Source organism: Delphinus delphis, chromosome 10, assembly GCF_949987515.2.
Source record: "Delphinus delphis chromosome 10, mDelDel1.2, whole genome shotgun sequence".
In the NCBI taxonomy this organism is placed as follows: Eukaryota; Metazoa; Chordata; class Mammalia; order Artiodactyla; family Delphinidae; genus Delphinus; species Delphinus delphis.
The window spans coordinates 20,170,976-20,191,204 of NC_082692.2; the positions used below are offsets into that span (position 1 = coordinate 20,170,976).

Below are 20,229 nucleotides of genomic sequence, written 5' to 3' on the forward strand. Positions count from 1 at the left end.
GCACACAGTCGTAGGGCAGGAAATTGAAGGTCAGGAGTAGAGAGGGAAGTCAGAGAAGACGTTTCATTCTGTAGTTAGTTTAGCAAACACCAATGAGGTGCCTGTGATGTGCTGGGCCCAGTGCTACTACCAGGGGTAGGAAGATAAGCAAAACAAAAAGAACATGCAGACTCTAATGGATAATCTCAGTATCATGTAGTAAGAGGTGTGCCCACAGTGCTGTGGGATGACAGACTGGCCCTTGGCTTAGTTCAGAGCTAGATGGACGTTCCCCTGGGAAGTTGACGCCTGAGTTGAGGCTTGAAGGCTACGAGTTAGTGACAGGTGGGGAAAGAATTTAACGTTTGAAGTATAGTTTGGAGTTAAGTCATGGAGGGCTTTCCAGAACCTTTTAAGGAGTACGGAAAGAAGGGGAGACATCAGATTTACGTTTGACCCCAGTGTGGTAACGGGCTTACAGAATGGCAAGGCTGGAGGCTGGGAGACCTGCTAAGTTGTAACCAAGTCAGAAAATCCTTTTTGGTTTTAGAAGACAGGTGAGGATGGGACCTAGAATGGCCTAGGCCATGGTTTACCTGCTGCCTAAGGTGAACACTTCTCAGGTGCTGGCTCTTTGCCATTTTGAAGGACTGGCTCAGATGCTCCATTATAGACTTAGAAAGATCGAGGATTGTTGGTCAGTCTTATCATTTTGTTGAGCTCTTAAATTAGTTTGTATTTTAAGGTTTTTTTTTTTGTTTGTGTGTTTTAGATAGGAGAGGGAGGACAGAACTTATTGTAATATAATTTTGCTAAAAGTTTTGCAGAAGCGAATCGTGTTTATCAAGATAAATTATACAAGAAGTTTGTTTGATTCTAACATTGTTTCTATGGGAAATCAGTCTTCAACAAGGGGAAGCAAGCTTCCTGGGAGGAGGTAGGCAGCATCTCTTCCGCCCATGAGGACCCTGAGGAACGAAGCGTTAGCCACTGCTCGCGCTCTGGGGTCAGTTCATTCTGGGCCTCCTCCAGCCTCTTGCTGTCAGAACCATTTTTCTTCTGTTTGTTTTAGTATAAAAGGTGAAGAAGTCACTTGTTCTCTGCGACATGCAAGGACCTCATTAGTGGGTGGGGGAACAGCCCTCCACAAAATATTCTGGGGAAGGACTGTGTGTTCCTGGGGCACCACTGCTGTCATAGACGCCCCACGAGTGAGGCTGACCTGTCGTAGACTAAGGAGATTTTGTGGGCACTAAGTCCCATTAAAATTTCGTTCAGGCTGTCATCACCGGCTCTCCAGGCAAACTTCAGCAGCCTTTTAACTACTGGCCCCATGGCCTGTGGCCTCACTCTGATCCTCTGTCTGCACAGCTGCCCCAGTGGCTTTCTGAAATGAAAAATCCAAGCGTTTCATTCTCTGCTTAAAATCCTTCAACCATTTTCCAAAGCTAATCAGTGGAGGCCAGAAGCCGACAACGTTGGTCGTCTGTCCAACCCTGCGGCCTTTACTCTTTCTTTTCTGCCTCACCGCCTGGCAGGACCCAGAGGACTGTCCCCCAGGTAGTCAGAATAGAGTCCTCTTTGTTACTAGATTTCTAGAAAACTATCTGGCTGGACCCACCCGGAAGAAGCACCCTGAAGAAGTGTCTTTAATTTTTAATGTTTGTCTTTTAGCAAAAGTTGATATGAGAAGCTGAGTGTGAAGGACATGTCCACATTTTTTGGTTAAAGGAATAATCAGTCCATTTTCCTATTCTGTGCTCCCTTAAGGACCCGTGAATGATATTTTTGAGTGAATAGCTTCTACGCTAAATTGCTGTTAGCATCTAGTGCCAGGAAAACCAAACTTTTCTCATTTAAAAAACTTAACCTGCTTCCTTTTAAAAAATCAGTTAGTTAAAATAACACTGTGTTTGCTTTTTGCCTCTGTTGCCAGGACTCTCAGCGCTAAAATTTTCAGTCATAATAATCATAAAAGCCTAGGTAGTGGTTGAACTGGCAATCTGCTGTTTGTCTGCCCAGCCCAGCAGCCCTTTCCCAGTTTATTCATTTGTTTGCAAATATTTATTGCGTCATTGTCCTGTGCTTCTGTGCCTGCTGGTCCCTGTGCCCTAGTCCCTTGACCACAGCGATTAGTCCAGGAGGTGGACATGTGACCCAAGCAAGAGTCCTAACTGGGGTCTTTGGAAACACTGCCCTGGAGAGAGAGGCAGTATTTCAGTTGGAGAGACTGTGTGGTACCCCCTCCGCTGCCTGTGCCTTGATCCTGCTACATGGGAGGAAACCTTTCTGAGTAGCGGAGGATGAGGTCCTCACCCAGGAAAGCTGAGCTTTGTGGAAAGACCCCTTCCCTGCTGTTTGCTATGCTTTGTCTCTTGGAATGCCAAGGTTCCAAAGTGTTAAATGACTAGAACTTTATTTGGTCAAACAAGTTTAAAGAAAGAGGTTTCTTGATGGCAGAACTTGTCAGAGCCTTTAATATTGAATGTGTTTTGCGCGTCTTCCAGAGGATTAGTAAAGTACGCAGTATTTTTTTTTTTTTTTTTTTTTTTTTGCGGTACATGGGCCTCTCACTGTTGTGGCCTCTCCCGTTGCGGAGCACAGGCTCCGGACGCGCAGGCTCAGCGGCCACGGCTCACGGGCGCAGCCGCTCCGCGGCATGTGGGATCTTCCCAGACCGGGGCACGAACCCGTGTCCCCTGCATCGGCAGGCAGACTCTCAACCACTGCGTCACCAGGGAAGCCCAAGTACGCAGTATTTGCCAAACTTATTTAACTGTGGGTTTAAAAAAAGAAGTGAAACACCTATAAGTATCCCATCTTTACAAATGAGGAAACTGAGTCACACATAGGTTAAGAGACTTCCTGAGGTCATACAAGTCAGGGCTGGTCTGGAAGGTAAACTCAGCTTTCCTGTCTTTGACATTCATTTCCCCATCACATGTGGGTTGTCGTATAAGAACGCTTGTCTCTGTGAACCATATGCCACGGTCTGAATGTGTTTGTTTTTTAAATTGCAATTTGCATCGCAACTTGTGCTTCTGGTTCTTGTATTATTACTCAGGCCTTCTCTATAGGTGAGCGGCCAATCCTCAGAAATCCTGGAAAGCACACAGTTCTATCGATTTGATTTTGTTATAAGGAATATATAATAACTCTGGGTTCCTGGCTTTAAATGATAAGGATGTGTTAAATTATGAAGGTGACATGAGGTCTCTGTACGTTCCACGTTCTAGACAGTGTCATTAGGCATTTCCATTTTGATGCAATGTCTGTTAAAGAGATCTATTTTCTGAGTGTGGTTGTACTCTTATTTTTAATCTGTGTGATTTTTGTGAAGCTGTGTTTGTTGTAAACACTTGTTGAAAATAAGCTAATAGAGAAGTAGGATGAAGCATTTTACTGATTCTGACACGCCTCCAGCTGAGAAATGGCGGGCAGAGACTCAATGAGCAGGAGACGTATAGCTCATTTCTAGGCTGATTACAGAGAAGTGAGCAGCGAGTGGCCACGTGGGCTGTCGCAGTCACCCCGCTGTGGTGGCAGAGCGGGGGCTGAAGCCGTGCTCCGTGGGTTCATATGCAGTGCTCTTTCCCTCGCCTCGTGTTGGCATCTGTATTTTTGTTTATGATCTCTAGGTTTCCACATCACCTACAGGTAATTAAAGTCATGTTATATGGAAGATATGCACATCTTTTACATGAAGATGGTGCATGTCTAAATTATTCATTCCTGGCGGATCTCCATGCTGTCGTGTTGCTATGATCGTTGGTCGCTTGACCGTTCCCACCACCTCCATTAGATCCTCATCACTTTTCTCTTGAATTGCTTCTCAACTTGCCTCCTCGCTTCCTAGTTCACCCCCCTTCCACCCATCCTCGGTATTCCCAGGAGGAAAAACCCTTCACTCACCCACTTCCCGCCCATAGGTTTCAGGTGTTGTTCTCTGACCCCTGCTTCCCTCTCCAGCCACGTCTCCTGCCCCTTGTTGTGTGCATCCTTAGTCCCAGCTTTAGCAACTACTTGCTCTGTGGATGAGAAGAGGTTTCTTGCCTCTATGCTCTTAGGTAGCATTAACCTCTGACCGAAATGCCTCCCTCTCCCCGTTCCATCCACCTCATCCTTCAGGACTCGGCTCCTATGTGTGTTTCTCTAGGAAGCCTTTCCAGATGCAGCCACCTTCCCATCAGCCTGTGAGCAACTTAGTACAACATGATGGTGAGGAGTGTGGACTGTAGTCCCAGGTGGCCTGGGTTCAAACCCGTGCTGTACTGGCTCCACGCTGTGTGACATTGGACAAGTCACTTAACCTTTCTGTGCTTCAGCTCTGTCACCTGTAAAATGGTTATCTCCTAGGATTGTTTTTAGGATAAATGAGTTAATGCATGTGAATCACTCATGAAAGCACCTATGCTTAAGTCCTATTGATTATTATTTATATTTTCAATCTAGTATTATTATTATTGGTTTTTATTAAGAGTAAAAAACTACTCTCATTCCATTTTTATACCCTCAAGCCCCTTTCATAGTGCACGGTATCTGGTAGGCACTCAGTAAACATTGCCTATCTGAATGAGTCAACCGAAACAATCAGTTAACAGAGCACCTATTTCAGTGTTTGTCAAGTTATGCCCAGCTGTGTTCCAGAAAAGATTTATTTCAATCACTGTTTTAGATGCATCCTTTTAGGAGCAATGTATAGATATAAACTTTAATATCTGTATCTTCCTCAGACTCAGGAGTCATTTAGAGTTGCCTTTTTAAAATTCTGTTCGTTCACTAACAGATTTGTAGTGTTGGTACAGTTGCCCTTTAAAAGACAGCGTATAGATTGGATGTAAAAAATATCATGTTTAAATAAACTGTATGCCTGCTCTAGTAAGTGAAGTGCTCTTTGTAAAGGCAGTCATTGTGCTGGATTATGATGTCATAAAGTTTAAAGAGACAAATGCTTATCATGATTTATGCCTTTAAAAAAATGTAGAGCTATTCAAATACATCTCTCTACCTCCTCATTATGCATTTCCACTTCTGAGTTAATGAATGTCTTGCTGTGAGTCAACCATATATCCGTTCAAGATTCAGGTACTGATGGCTCAGTGTCCAGTATATTCACTCCAGTATATTTGCACTCGGTCTCATTTCTCCACAACTATTTAAATCCAAATAACATTCACGAGCTAAGGGTCTTAATTTCTTTACTTTTTACGTTTCTGTTTATTCATTGGTATTATAGTAACTGGGCACCTTTCTTCTGACCTTGATGATCTCACCTCTATTTTAAGGAAGCTGGAAGGAAACTGAGATCTGGACCACCTCTGAAAAACTGAATGTCAAGTCAGTTGTCCAGTCACACAATGGTATAAGCAGCCAACATCCTCTAAAAGGTTCCATGCCCATAATGGCATCATTGACATTTGAACTGAGTGGAGTTGTTCTCTGAAAGGTGCCATAGAGAAAACACAAGGCGGTGGGGGGGGGGGGGCGATCGTGGTGGTGATGGGTCAGAGGTTCTTCAAGTGAACTGAATGAGGCCAGCCGCGAATGAGGACAGCCCAGTGAGTGATTCCTTTGTTCCACTGTGAAACAAAATACTCGAAAATGTGCTTGTAAGAAAGAGTGTTATTTGCTCAGAGTGGACATGATGTAGTGAAGAGTTTTTGAAAACTTTCATTTGGTGACTAATATTTTGACTCAGTAAAGATATTAAAAAACACTTCTTTAACCACAAGGTCTTCGTGTGTAAAGAAGGTTATTATAGTTACAAATACTCAGTAGTGTTTAACGTGATAGGAGGGTACCCCACTGGCTGTGGCTGTACACTGATGCGTTCTGTCCCCAGGACTTTTGTCCCCTGGGAGACTATTTTGCAAGGGTTGTCAAATCACTGTCCTCATTTTCTTTTCTTTTTTTCAAACAAAAATATGCTTTTTCCACTGCATCAACAGACTCAAACAGCACCAAATACAGTGTAGGGACTCAAAATGTTAAGCCAACGATGATATAAAGGAATTAGAATTAAAAGCAAAGTGAGGGCTTCCCTGGTGGCGCAGCGGTTGAGAGTCCGCCTGCTGATGCAGGGGACACGGGTTTGTGCCCCGGTCCGGGAAGATCCCACATGCCGCGGAGCGGCTGGGCCCGTGAGCCATGGCCGCTGAGCCTGCGCGTCCGGAGCCTGTGTTCCGCAAGGGGAGAGGCCACGGCAGTGAGAGGCCCATATACCGCCAAAAAAAAAAAAAAAAAAAAAAAAAAGCAAACAATTCACTTTCCCTTCACGTGTGTCCTGTAACTGTATAGTAAGACTGGCAAACCAGGGGAGAGAAACTCAAGGCACCCCAGTTGGCAATTTACAAGGGATTGCAGTTTTAAGACTTCCATTAGTCCTACCTGGCTCAACATTTCATACTCATACCAACGAACCCAACTCGATCCAGGCTTGAAGTACATGGGTCACCATTACGTCTCCCTACTGAGATTCTAGAGGGAATAGAATACATAGAAGCACGTCTTGTTTCTGTGCCTAATATTTAGGTAAATAAAGGTTAAGGCACCCTGACCTTCCCTAATGGGCACGTGCATAAATGCACCTGGACTTCATGTACCTCCTAGTGTCCCACAGCCTAAATCCAATCCAGCTTTAGGATTTTAAGTTATTGACACCCACGCTTGACTAGCCTCAACCCATTTCTCTAGGTTCTAGGCTGGCCTTGTCGTAGTTGTGATAAATGTCCACACCCAAGAAGCCCTGACTGTCAACAATACCTTACTGTAAGCCTGTCTTTGCTGTGCTCTTCTACTTGCCAACACTGAAGTTACTTACTGGTTGGGAGAATAGCCTTTCACTTAGAAACCAGGAGACAGATAGCATGCTGCCAGTTATTTTGCAATGAATATCTTTTGTCCTTCATTAACAGGGACCTTACTTCCCTGCCCCAAATAAAAAACCAGATATGAGGAACAAGAACCCAGTTTTTTAATTTGATCATTTCTTGCGTTTGAAGTACTCCTCGATGACATCCTTGGCCTGAGACTCTTTGCCATAGTCCTTAACCACCACACAGCTGCAACCAGCCACTTTACGGGGTTTTCCTTCTCTGTCAGTTTTACAGAGGCCTCTACCCATTCCCCTAGTTTCTTGTGGTCATCAATCTTTTTTTTTGCGGTACGTGGGCCTGTCACTGTTGTGGCCTCTCCCGTTGCGGAGCACAGGCTCCGGACGCACAGGCTCAGCGGCCATGGCTCACGGGCCCAGCCGCTCCGCGGCATGTGGGATCTTCCCGGACCGGGGCATGAACCCGCGTCCCCTGCATCGGCAGGCGGACTCCTAACCACTGCGCCACCAGGGAAGCCCGTGGTCATCAGTCTTAATCAGGTTGATTTGGTGCTCAGCACAAAGGGCCTCCACCAACTTGACATACATAGGCTCCTCACAGTTGGAAGCAAGCACGCAGAGATGGGCTTGGCGCTTGTCTAAGGCTTTGGCAGCTTCGCGAATTCCATGTGCTAGGCCGTCCTGGATGAGGGCGGTCTTCAGCACCTCTTGCAGAGCAGTATTAACGTCCATTAAACCTCCAGCAGCAAAGCCTTCCTCAGCCATGGGGCCATGGTGGTGGGTTAAGGGTGGAACCGAATCTTGAGTGCACCGAGCCTCCGCCTCTGTGCAGCTCCGCGGCGGCAGGGAAAGAGCCATGGTCCTCATTTTCTGTGTATCTGATGAGAATAGAGGCAGGCATAGTCCCTTGATTTTTCTAGTAGTTCTGCCTTTACATATTAGTTTTACAGAAAAAAGGTGGTCCTTTTTCTGTGTCTTGACTACTTTTATTAGGAGAGTCTGTACTTTTGGTAATAGTTTTGCCATTATGTCATTACCTATGAGCAGATATAAATTGCTGCACTTATTTTAGAAGACCAGTTCAGAGAGTTTTATCCTGAGGAAATCTTTGTATTTAGCACTTTTCCAGTAAGTGAGTGGGCCATTGATTGGGTTTTTTTTTTTTGTTTTTTTTTTTTTTTTGCGGTACGCGGGCCTCTCACTGCTGTGACCTCTCCCCCCGCGGAGCACAGGCCCCGGACGCACAGGCCCAGCGGCCATGGCTCACGGGCCCAGCCGCTCCACAGCACGTGGGATCCCCCCAGACCGGGGCACGAACCCGCGTCCCCCGCATCGGCAGGCGGACCCCCAACCACTGCTTCACCAGGGAAGCCCTGATTGGGTTTTTTTGTTGTTGTTTGTTTTGTTTTGTTTGCGGTACGTGGGCCTCTCACTGTTTTGGCCTCTCCCGTTGCGGAGCACAGGCTCCAGACGTGCAGGCCCAGCGGCCATGGCTCACGGGCCCAGCTCCTCCATGGCATGTGGGATTCTCCCGGACCGGGGCACAAACCCGTGTGCCCTGCATCGGCAGGCGGACTCTTCAACCACTGCGCCACCAGGGAAGCCCCATTGATTGGGTTTTAACAGCTGTTTTGATGAATGAGTTGTTGTTATGAAGGGATTTCACACTTACTTGGGCTGTGCTATTTTTGTCTTTTGAAAGTTATTTAAAATGAAACGGATCGGCACATGTTTTCTATGCTGAAAGTTACAGGGTGATCCCACTGTTTCAGAATTTGAGTTTCCACCAGCATTACTCCTCCCATAGAGGGTCCCTAAGGGGTGTAATAGTTTTGATGGAATTTGTATATTCCATGAATGAAAAACAAACTACAGAATTTCCTTTGTGACTTTTTTTTTTCCTACCCAAGTTCCCGTTTGTTCCCCCACCAATATAAAATAATATAAAACCACCACAACCAACTGATGGGGGTGAAAATGAAGACGTTGCCCTTGTTATAAATAGGGGCCTACCACCTCCCCCATGCACACACCCACAATCTCTTAAGCTTGGCCTGGGAGGGGAAAATGTTTTCGCCTCCTTAGCTGTTTGAACCCTCTTGGGAAGTCATTCGAGTCTGAGTTTGCCTGGCTGGCTTCTAGCTAGCATACGAAGGTGGAGTTTGGTTTTCCCCACATCCACCTCCCTCTACTTCTCACCTCCATCTCCCTCTGCTTCCTTTCACCGGGATTCATGGAGTTTTCCCTGCCAGGAGGTTATTTTCTTAATGTAATACTGGGGCAGGAAACCCTTTACCTTTTATGCAACCTGCCTGCTTCTTTTCTGGGCTTACTTTGATTCCGATCATGGAGTTTGTCCAGTTTTCATTATCCTTCCCTGTGTGGTGGATATTCAGGTAGTAGATATTTCAGATGGTCTTTCTTGAACAGAACAGCAGCTCCTAGCAGTGTGGCCGTAGACAAATCGGTGGCCTTTGGGACCATGGTGTCCAGTACTGGTAAAGCCACCAAATGGAAGTTGCTGTTCTCTTCAGAGCTGGGTCTGTCTCTGGCTGGGAAGTGGGAGGCCAGATGCAGGGATGCTGGTGTTAGTTGGAAGGCAGTAATTAAGGGCATGGAGTGGCTTTGGTGTTTGAGTCCCAGCCCTGTTCTCTGCTACCTTGTGCATGTTACTTACCCTTGTTAAACCTCAGTAATCTCTGCCATTGGGGTTTTTATAAAGATGAATGAGGTATGACATGAACACTCTTAGCACAGTCATTTACTGGCACATGATCAGTAGATGGTGGAGGTGATGGTGATGTTATTAAGAAAGAATTGGCTGTAGACGCTCCCTTCCCAGTTTCCAAGATTCCACCATCATGCCCATTTAGGCTGCGTTGTCGTCAGACTCAAGGAAACTGTCAACTTCATTATTTGTTTGGTTCCTTATTACTTTCCCCTCCTTATAGATTCATTACTTATATTGTTAAGATGTTTTCTTTAGCCTTAACCACAGAGACCACTTTCTAAATAGCATTAAAATGGAAATTTGACTGAGCCTCTGATTCTCTCCCCAACTAACGCAGGTGGGCAGACCTTCCTTGGGAGGGTCATTTGTTTTTCAAGCTCCGTACTGAAGAAGCAGAAGGTTTCTCCTTACTTCTAAAGTCAACTGCCATTAAAGTCTTCAGTGTTCAATGTGTAGCTTAATGTCTTTTGTAACAATTGCTATTTTTGAACCAGTGTTTATGTCACAACATTTTTTTTTTTTTTTTGGCGGTACGCGGGCCTCTCACTGTTGTGGCCTCTCCCGTTGCGGAGCACAGGCCCCGGACGCGCAGGCTCAGCGGCCATGGCCCACGGGCCCAGCCACTCCGCGGCATGTGGGATCTTCCCGGACCGGGGCATGAACCCCTGTCCCCTGCATCGGCAGGTGGACTCTCAACCACTGCGCCACCAGGGAAGCCCTGTCACAACATTTTGAGTGTAGAATATTCATTATCTGACAGATCCTCCACTTGTAGAACTTTACAAACGACTAAGAACAATCCATGAGAATTTATTGCTTTTGTCTGGAGGCCAAGAATATGGGCCTGTTGGTTTATGTATGATACTTAAAAAGGCCAAAGACCAGAGGTTTAATTCCCAGATAGGCCAATTAGTGTAGCTTTGTTCCACAACTTCAGATTGAACCTCAGACCCCAGCCATCTGTCTTTAACATGTGTGCCGTTGACCACAAGGGGCATTGGTCACATAGATGAAAGACCGGATGGATCCGCAGAAGACCATGAACCGGCCACTCACTAGGAGGAGAGATCCGAACGCCCCCTGCGTACAAGGTGGTGAGTCGGTAGACTCAGCCTCCAAAATGAATGCTGGAGAGACTGTAAGGGAGCTATTGTCTTAAAAAATGTTGAATGAGAATTGCTAAGTGATCATACTCCAGATGTCAGGAAAGTTAGGAAACTCTCAGATGTTTTAATTCTGACTGTGTATTTATAAAGGAATCCTTCGTAGAAGATAAGGGGAAAGTACCAGAAGGAAGAAGTATGACAATGTGGCAGTTTCCTGATGAACTTAGGTCTTAAAAGCAAGTACACAAAAAACAGAGGCCTGACAGTCAAGGGGAACCGCAGTGATAGTAGCTAATGTTTACATACTTGTGCCAGGCACTAGGTGTTCTTATTTGACCTCACTAGAACTTTATGAGGTTGATGTTATTGTTATGGCCATTTTACAGATGAGTAAATTGAGGCACTGAGCTTTTAGGTAGTGCTGTAGGTTGCACAGCTAGTTAAGTAGCTGGGGTGTGACTCGAGGCTGTCTGATTCTAGAGAGATGTGAGACTTGCAGAAGATGCTATGGACGGTAAAATGTTGTCAAAGGAGTGCTCAGAGCCAGAGGAGAATAAAAGCTGCATCTGAACGGAACTGATGGAGGGTGTGTGTACTGATGGAGCATAACCCTTCACCTCCTGTTATCTTTTTTTTTTTTGGTCTATCTTTTATATACATATTTAAAAATCCAGAATGTTAACGATGTGTTGGGGAAGTAATAAGAAAGATCCAGTTTTTCTAAATGAATTTAAGCCTCTTAGCCTAACAGAATACCTTCCCAGGGTCCTGAGGACGTTTGGGCTAGAGGTTGTTCGTCCATGCCTGCGATCTTTAGGGAACGTGGAGAGCAGAAAATAGTGCCTGACAGGTGGAGGGGGGCGCAGGTGTGGAACAGGTTGCGAAGCTCTTCTTCAAAGGAGCTGGTATCTTCCAATATTTAGAGCTTCCTGAGTATCCAGACTTGCTCTGAATGAGTGCATAGTATTCAGCTAGAGTCAGAGAAAGGACATTAAATGGGACAGAGTTTAATTGTCTGGAGTTAAAGTGTTTTTCTTCATTGGCTGGCGAGTAACCTGCACTTGGAAGAAGTCAGGTGTAAGGTGGATGAGACTTCGGCACGGGGATGTCTCAGACGCGATATAAACACCAGGAGGTGATGAGACCATTAAGGTTTCCCCTGACCTGTTTCTAAGAACATGACTTTGTATGTATAAGACTAGGCCAGAGACTTATTTGGATCTTTGGTTTTCCCTCTGTGAAGAGGTTATTTAATCTCATTTCCAGATGAGGAAGCTCGGGTTCAGAGAGGATGAGAGTGACTTTCTCACGTCAGCTTTTGGTGACAGACAGGCTAGACGCTCATCTGGACGGATAACCTGACTACAGCTGTCGCGGATACCGGGCCGTCCCGAGAGTCTCTAGATGCAGGGCAGGTTTGGGGCTGGGCTCACCGGGGTTCAAATCCCAGCTCTAGAACTTACAGTCATCCCTCGGTATCCGCGAGGGGATTGGTTCCGGAACCCCCCCGAGGATACCGAAATCCAAGATGCTCACCTTCCTTATATAAAATGGCATATATTTGCATATAACATATGCATATCCTCCTGCACACTTTAAATCATCTCTAGATTACTTATAATACATAATACAATGTGAATGCTGTGTAAATAGTTGCTAGAGTGCAGGAAATTCAAGTTTTGCTTTTTGGAACTTTCTGGAACTTTTTTTTTTTCAAATATTTTCGATCTGTTGTTGGTTCAATCTGCGGATGCGGAACCCTCTGATCCAAAGGGCCAACTATACTCTGTAACCTTGATTACTTCTTTGACTGCTCAACCGAAGAAATGGAGTTGTTGTGAGGATTAAGTGAAAAGAAAGTGCTCGGCATCTAGTAAGTACTGAGGATATGTCTCTGTTCTTTGTAGTTAGGCTTGAAATCTTTATTTTATTTATTATTACTGATAAGTTTTCCAACATCTCTCAACTCATGCCAAAGAAGTTTCATTTTTACCTTATTTTTCTCTTTGGATGATGTGAAATTTCAAAAGAGCATTTCTTACAGTTTCTCTATATGTAAGAACTTTATATCTTCTAGGGCCCTTTGGGTGAAGGATCCAACTACAGGGCCTTTAGCAATTCTTACCTGCTCTGAAAGTATGTCATTTATTCTTTTTGAAAAAGATGCCCTCCAACTTTCCTCCTCCTCCAGCTCTGCACGTGGCTCACTGGTTACTGTGGCAACCGCACTCTAATAATCTTGTCAGGAAATATGATGTAACTATCTGTCTAATCTTATTTTCCAGACGTAAAATAAGCACACAGTTTCCTTCTAAGAATCCTAAAGAGTTCAGGGCCTAAGCACTGCTGCTCCTTGTTCCGATGTTTTATAAGATTGTAGGTACTTGCGGAAGAATGCACATCATTGGGTGTTTCTTTAACTTAGAATGTTTATAGCACCCAATGGCCAGTGTGCCACTGTGAAGGCTTATGTGCTTTCATGTTCATTCTCCCGTAGTTGAGGAAATTTGGGGTAGTTTATTTTATTTTATTTTTTTGGCCACGTGGCTTGTGGGATCTTAGTTCCCCGACCAGGGATGGAACCCAGGCCCTGGCAGTGAAAGCGCCGAGTCCTAACCACTGGACTGCCAGGGAGTTCCCTTGGGTAGTTTAAAAAACGCAGAATTGTGGTTTCTAGAGGATTTACATTTATTTCTAGACATAAAGGATCTAAGGTAATTGCTGGGATAGTTAGGTGAAGTCAGTATTTTCACGTTTTTTGGAAGAGGCTAATTTTACAAAACATCTCTCTACTGACCCATTAGTGAGGAGTAAGTCTGTATCTTCTCAGCAGCCCCCCACCTTCCTCAGCACCCCTAACATCCTCAGTAGGGGTCAGATAGGACCCCCAGTTCTCTGCTCCTGGAAAGACCCTTCCGCACTGCCAGCCTCTCCATCACTCTCTACCTTCAGCATTAGGACCAGTCGCATCACACTTGCTACTCCTGTTTGTGCCAGTCGCCATAGGAGGCCTGGACTCCCAAGGCATCCCTCATCCCTTTGTCATATCCTCATTTCACTCTTTACTTCAGTTTTTAAAATCCTGTCTCTCCCTCTGGAGCCCTCTCCCTGTGCACTCTGTGCCCTCGGGGTCAGTCATCAGCAAATCCCCAACTTCCTGACCTTGTCTGTGGACATCCCCTTCCCCTTCTTGCTTTTATGGAAACCTGGGGCTCCCCTGACAATACTGCTTCTCCTGCAGGCCTCTCAAGTGGCTGCAGGTTTTTAACCTTACCCTTGAACCACGGTTAGGGATGGGGTAGCATGCTCTACGCTTCCCTGGCAGTGCAGTGGTTAAGAATCCGCCTGCCAATGCAGGGACACGGGTTCGAGCCCTGGTCCGGGAAGATCCCACATGCCGCGGAGCAACTAAGCCCGTGCGCCACAACTACTGAGCCTGTGCTCTAGAGCCCATGAACCACAACTATTGTGCCCACGGGCCGCAACTACTGAAGCCCGCATGCCCAGAGCCCGTGCTCCGCAACGAGAAGCCACCGCAATGAGAAGCCCGCGCACCGCAACAAAGAGTAGCCCCCGCTCACCGCAACTAGAGAAAAGCCCGCGTGCAGCAACGAAGACCCAACACAGCCAAAAATAATAAATAAATAAATTTATTTTTTTTTTAAAAAAAGGTTTTTTCTCCGAAGTTTCTGTGCTGTGTCCCCTCCTCCCGAAAGCCTCCTCCTGTGTCTCAGGTCTCTTTGTGGCCCCCCATCCCTTGCCAGGCATCTGCTCCCCCACGCAGTCACTCCCCTCGTTCCCTGAAGGGCTCGGTTTCTGGCTCACTGTCCCTCTCTCCAGCGCAACTCCTGCTGGTTCTCCTGAATTTCACTCTTCATGTCGGTAATCCTCCCAACCCCTTCATCCCTCAGCTTCTCAACCTCATCTCCTCCCGTGAGTGGTCTCCCAGCTTCCTCAGTGACTCCATCCCAGGGTCATGCCCTTGGTCCTGTCATCACCAGTAACCTCAGTGCCTCCATAGCTCTCTCTGGACACCCCACTCTGACCACCACTCCCGTCCTTCTGGCTCGCCTTGTGTGGTACCTCCAACCTCGGCAGTCCTTGGACCACCAGGACCTTCAGTTCATTGAATCTGCCACCTCTTCACGGTTCCACCCTCACCCCAAGTCCTGGCTTCTCTCCTTTCCCAGCTTGAATTCCCTGATCAACCACTCTCATCACTACTTACATCCTCGTCACTCTTGTCCCTCTCACACTGTGTCATTCTCGCTTGACTAAACCACAATTCCGGTTAAATCCATCTCTTTCTCTGCACCTACTCTGTACTTGCACCTGTGCAGCCACATGTGCCAGGACAAAACCATACCCCACCGTATTGATCATCTCACTCTAAGTCAGTGATCACAAGTGCCAGGTGGGCCCTTGATGTCACCTGACAGTCATGTCGTGTTGCCACTGTCCATTCCCTCCCTCTCTTAGACAACCATCCCATACTTTATACTTGCTCTTCAAACATCCATTGTCTTCTGTACTCTTTGCCATTCCCCTTTTCACTAAAAACTGAAAATAAAAATGGAAGCAATTGGAAGAGAACTTCCACATGCTCCCTGCACCACACCTAGCACCTGCCTGTCTGTGCCCGAGCCCCCAGCTCCTTGGGCACGACATCCCATTTCCATCTCCATAAAATTTCTCCTTTCCCTCCTATATCATCAGTTTTCTTCTCTCTACTGAATTCCCACAGGCATACAAGTTATTATTTTTCCCATTAAATAAAAACATCCTCTCTTGACTCTGATTTCGCTTCCAGCTACTGGCCGATTTCTTCTCTTCCTCTTACAACAGAACATTTGGAATGAGTCATCTGTATTCATCACGTCTAATATTGCTATCCGCCCCCAACCCCGCCCCGTTCTATCCGGAACCCATACCGTGGGGTTTTTACCCCTCATTCGGACTCCACTGCCTCTGCTCTTATCAGGTCATCAGTGACGTTTAACTGCTGCGGTCCACCATGGTCCCAGTCTCCTCTTATTTCAACTACAGCAGCATTTGACACGGTCGATTATTCTGCCCCTTGAATACATTCTCCACTTGACTGCCCGGACACACCCCTCCTGGTTTTCCTTGTTCCTCTCTGGCTGGTCTTTCTCAGCCTCCTTTGCTGGTTCCTCATCTCCCCAAACTCTAAATGGAGTGCCTCAGGGCACTTATATCTCTTCTCTGTTTAGCTTATGCTTTAAAACTCATCTGTATGGTGAAGATTGCTACGTTTTTATTTGTAGCCCTGATCTCTCCTGTGAACCCCAGGCCCCCTTTATCTGCCTGCCTGCTGGTCGTCGATACTCAGATGTGTCTAATAGGCATTTCAAACATAACATGTCCTTGGAACCCCTCAAGGGTGCTGAGAGGTGTCTGTTTCACTGGGTGATCATTTCTAGGGGATCCTTTCTGGGAGATTGCATCTTGTGGGGATCGCACAAGGATGTGTGGGCAAAAGGGAGGGGAAAAAGAGGCAGGTTGGGGGCAAAATTGCCTCGTTAATTGCTTGAATCTCCTCAAAGTTACTACTGCTGAGGAGCGTTAATGTTTTCGGAGGGAGAGTCTGAGAGGGGTGTAGGATGTGGGGATGAGCTTTGGAAAAGGTAAATCAGTGATGAAACCTAGGGCTGATAATGCCTTTTTTTTTTTTTTTTTTTTGATAATGCCTTTTCTGAATGGACCTTGAGGTAATATCCTGTCAGCTTGTTTTTTTTGATTATATAAGTTCAGGAATACTGGAATAAAAATCAACTGCATGAAACGTACAGATGTTTTTTTAATATTTTCTAGTCCACTGATACATTCAGTGCCATTTCTCCATTGACTTTGGTGAGTAAAGTGTTCTGGATAACTTGATTATCTGGGTAACTGAGAGTTAACTAGGTTTCAGTATTGCTAGTTACTAGTTATTATTTTGTGATTTATCTCTTCAGCTCTGTGTTTGGCTGTTTAATGAACCTTGGGGAAAAGGCAAAACTTCAAGTTCTTTTGTTCTTTTGGTTTTGAAATGTTTTTAATGAAAATGGTGTGGCTATTACTTAATTTTGGGAAGTGTGTTCAGTTAGGGCATTTAGCCAATTAAAACTATTCCCACGTGAAAAAAAAAATCGAGTGCTTGAATTTAAAACCACAATAAAAACAAACAATGTAATTGTCCAAAAAGGAAATCCTAATTCTCCTCTTACCGCCAAGCTGCACCCCTCCCCCACCAACCTGCCCCGCCAGTCTTTCCATCTCAGTGAACAGCATTCCATTCTTCCATTTACTTAGGACAAAACATTTGGAGTCATTCTTGAATTATCTTTCTCTCACACCCCATCAGCAAATCCAAATCCTTCAAAATATATTCAGAATCCATTTCTTATCATCTGACTGCTATCACGCTGGGCCAGGCCACCATAATTTTTCACCTGGATTAATGGAATGTCCTAACCGGCCTCTCTGCTTCCAGCCTGATCCCCTTTAGTCTGTTATTAGATGTGCTCAGATCATGTCAATCCTCTTTCCATCTCATTCAGAGGAAAAGCCAAAGTCATTCCTGTGACCTGTAAGCTACTATGTGACCTAGGCCGCCATTCCTCTCTCACTTCATCTTTTACTTTCCCCCGTTTACTTTCTCCACTTCATCCATCCTGACTTTCTTGAAACAGTCTGGGCCTGCTTCCACCTCCGAGCTTTTGCATTTGCTGAAATTCCCTTTCCTTTCCCGCCCTGTATCCATGTGGCAAGGCTCCCTCACATCCCTCAGGTCTTTCCTCAAATGTCACTTGTCCAGTGAGGCCTTTCCTGCTTTTCTGACCACCCGCCTTAACTTTCAACACCCCTCCAACACTTTCTGTCACCTTTCTTTACTTTATTATTCCTTAGCATTTAGCATCATCTAACAGAGTCTACATTTTATTTATTGATCTCATTCCTTGTCTCTTCTCCCTTCTGCTGGAATGTAAGTTCCGCAGGACCAGAGGTCTTTGTTCTGCTCACTGCTTATTCCCGAGGCTGAGCGCATAGGTTGCTTTGTGGTAGAGCCTCATAAATATTTGTTAAACAAGGATGGCTATTTCTTGCTCTGGGCATTCTTGTGGCTTAAAGTTATTGTAAATCTGTTTGCCACAAAGCACTAATGAAACTATTTTATTTCATGTTTTCTAGTAAGTATATTTACTATATATGTCACATTGATTTAAGACTGTAATAATAGGAATGACAGACAGAATGCAAATTAGAAAAGAGTTCCTACAGCTTTTCCTGCTGGTTGATTTCAGTGCGTCCCATTCATGGTACAGCTTTCTCTATACATTTGGAAATATGTCAGCTTATTTCTGTCCATGTATCCCGCCTTATTACAAAAGCAAAGAAAGATTGAAAGGAGCTGGTTGGAAACTGATGATGTAAGTATGTTGTAACCTACAGTGCTGTTTCAAACGCTGGGTGAGATGTGAATAGACTGTATGTTATTTATGTTAATTACCTCATTTGCCAGAGGGCACCGATCACTGCCTTTTGTTGTGCAGTTTGCATTATTCCATGCCAGAACTTTTCATTTATTACTTCGGTTCTACCTCTCTTGTTTGGGTAATCATGTCTCCAGTCCTCCGATTGTAAGTTAATTTGTATTCTAAGGCCAAAAAGCTGTTGAGTATTTGGCAACTTTCTCAAGTCAAATTAATCATAATTACCTAAATTCAGCCATTTGCTATCTTAGTAAAAGTCCATTGATTCCGTGCCCAACAGGTTATTGCACAGACGCTATAAAGCAAAGGACAGAACCTGTTCTGGTACGTTCTGGTTTCTCTTAGTCTATCGGAGTGAAGATTCAAGGCAATTCATGGTTCTGCTTACCAGCAAGTTTAAAAACACATTTCATTTTAGAAATTAATGTACTATAAAGTTAATACTTTGGGTGGGGTACAGTTCTATGAGTTTTTAAAAAAAATTTATTTCGAGATTATTTTAGATTTATGGAAGAGTAGCCGAAGTAATTCAGAGAATTCCCATGTACATTTACCCAGCTTTCCCTAACGATAACAGCTTACTTAACTGTAGTAAACTTACCAAAGCCAAGATACAGTGATACAATACTATAACTGCCAACTTCATTTGGATTTTTACCAGTTTTTCCACTAACGTCCTTTAATTCCAGGATCCAATCCAGGATACTGTATTTCATTTAGTCATTTTTCTCCTAGTCTCCTGCAATCAACAGCACCTCTTTCAAAGCTTTACATGAGAAAGTGGGTCAAGTTAATGCTGCAGGGAAGTTGTGAGAATTACACGTTTAAGGGGCTAGGTGGAACCTTGGAGACGTCCTGATCCAGGGGCTACAAAGAGGTGGCCCTGTGAGCTGAATTCAGCTCATACAATATTGGAATAGGATTTGAATTAGTTGCCAACATTTAATGATTCGGAGGTTTTCCAGAAAAATCTGTATTTTTGCCTTCTTTTAAGACATTGGTAGCTCCTGCTGCCCCAGGTCTGTCCACTGACTGGGACGATTGTGTGCCTCCAAGATGTGGCTGTCCCTTCTCTACGGGCAAGTGTATTCCACTCACTCCAGACTGTGCCCCTCCCGATGCAGCCCTGGGCTAAACCAGCCCCTCATCTTACAGGTGAAGATGCCCCAGGAGGCAAACGTTGCACGTAGCCCACCCTGTCTTGCTTTCTGTGCTTCTCTTGGTCTCAGAGCTGGCAAGGCATGGTTTTGTCTCCCCCAGAGGACAGCAAAGATCGTGGCAGGAAGAGGGTGCAGTGTCAGTGCTCCATGAGGTCTAGTCCCACTCTTAGTCTGCATGTAAACTCCGAGTGTGCAAATGAGTTCTCTGAGATAACGTATGATTTGCAGCCACTTCCTGTTTAGCTGTACACGGTTATCTAAAATATTATGTGAGTTGCTACCACGTAAAAATCAGGTGATGAACCTGAAAATCCAGCTTTGTGACTTCTCTTGAGAAGTCAGGTGACCAAGCAACGCTGGGGCCACATTCCCACCCGCCATGGTCTCCTGGCCTGGACTCAAGTCTGTGCCCTCAGCTGGGAACAGGCTCATCTGGCCCCTGCATTCCATCTGTGGGACCCTGTGGGCATTTACAGCGTTTGCCTTAGGTTATTGGGTTGGAAACCAGGGAAGCCCCAGTAGTTTCCTTTTTGTATTCCTTTTTAAAATTTATTTATTCATTTTTGGCCGCATTGGGTCTTCGTTGCCACCCATGGGCTTTCTCTAGTTGCAGCGAGCGGGGGCTACTCTTCACTGCGGTGTGTGGGCTTCTCATTGCGGTGGCTTCTCTTGTTGCGGAGCATGGGCTCTAGGCACACAGGCTCAATAGTTGTGGCTCGTGGGCTCTAGAACGCAGGCTCAGTAGTTGTGGCACAAGGGCGTAGTTGCTCTGTGGCATGTGGGGTCTTCCTGGACCAGGGCTCAAACTCGTGTCCCCTGCGTTGGCAGGCGGATTCTTAACCACTGTGCCACCCGGGAAGTCCATCCTTTTTGTGTTTCTTGACATTAGTTATTCTTGACAAGGAGTGATTTCAGTAATTCCTCCAAG

The 20,229-nt window shown here is 45.4% G+C and overlaps 2 protein-coding genes and 1 long non-coding RNA gene across 3 annotated transcripts in view; 1 reads left to right on the forward strand and 2 right to left on the reverse strand.

The window, feature by feature from the left end:
* The window catches only part of CARMIL1 (capping protein regulator and myosin 1 linker 1), a 321,444-nt gene that overhangs the window by 41,256 nt on the left and 259,959 nt on the right, over positions 1-20,229 (forward strand). The gene's annotated exons all lie outside the window — the stretch shown is intronic.
* The window catches only part of LOC132432776 (uncharacterized), a 58,327-nt gene continuing 39,052 nt past the window's right edge, over positions 955-20,229 (reverse strand). Inside the window, exon 3 of the long non-coding RNA XR_009520978.1 lies at positions 955-1,366. This is a non-coding gene — a long non-coding RNA (uncharacterized lncRNA). The remainder of the gene's footprint in view (positions 1,367-20,229) is intronic.
* Positions 6,955-7,576, reverse strand: LOC132431790 (small ribosomal subunit protein eS12-like). The gene is given in 3 exon segments (XM_069541061.1): positions 6,955-7,093; positions 7,096-7,132; positions 7,347-7,576. Coding segments are annotated over 3 exon segments (399 nt in total). The 3' UTR covers positions 6,955-6,961.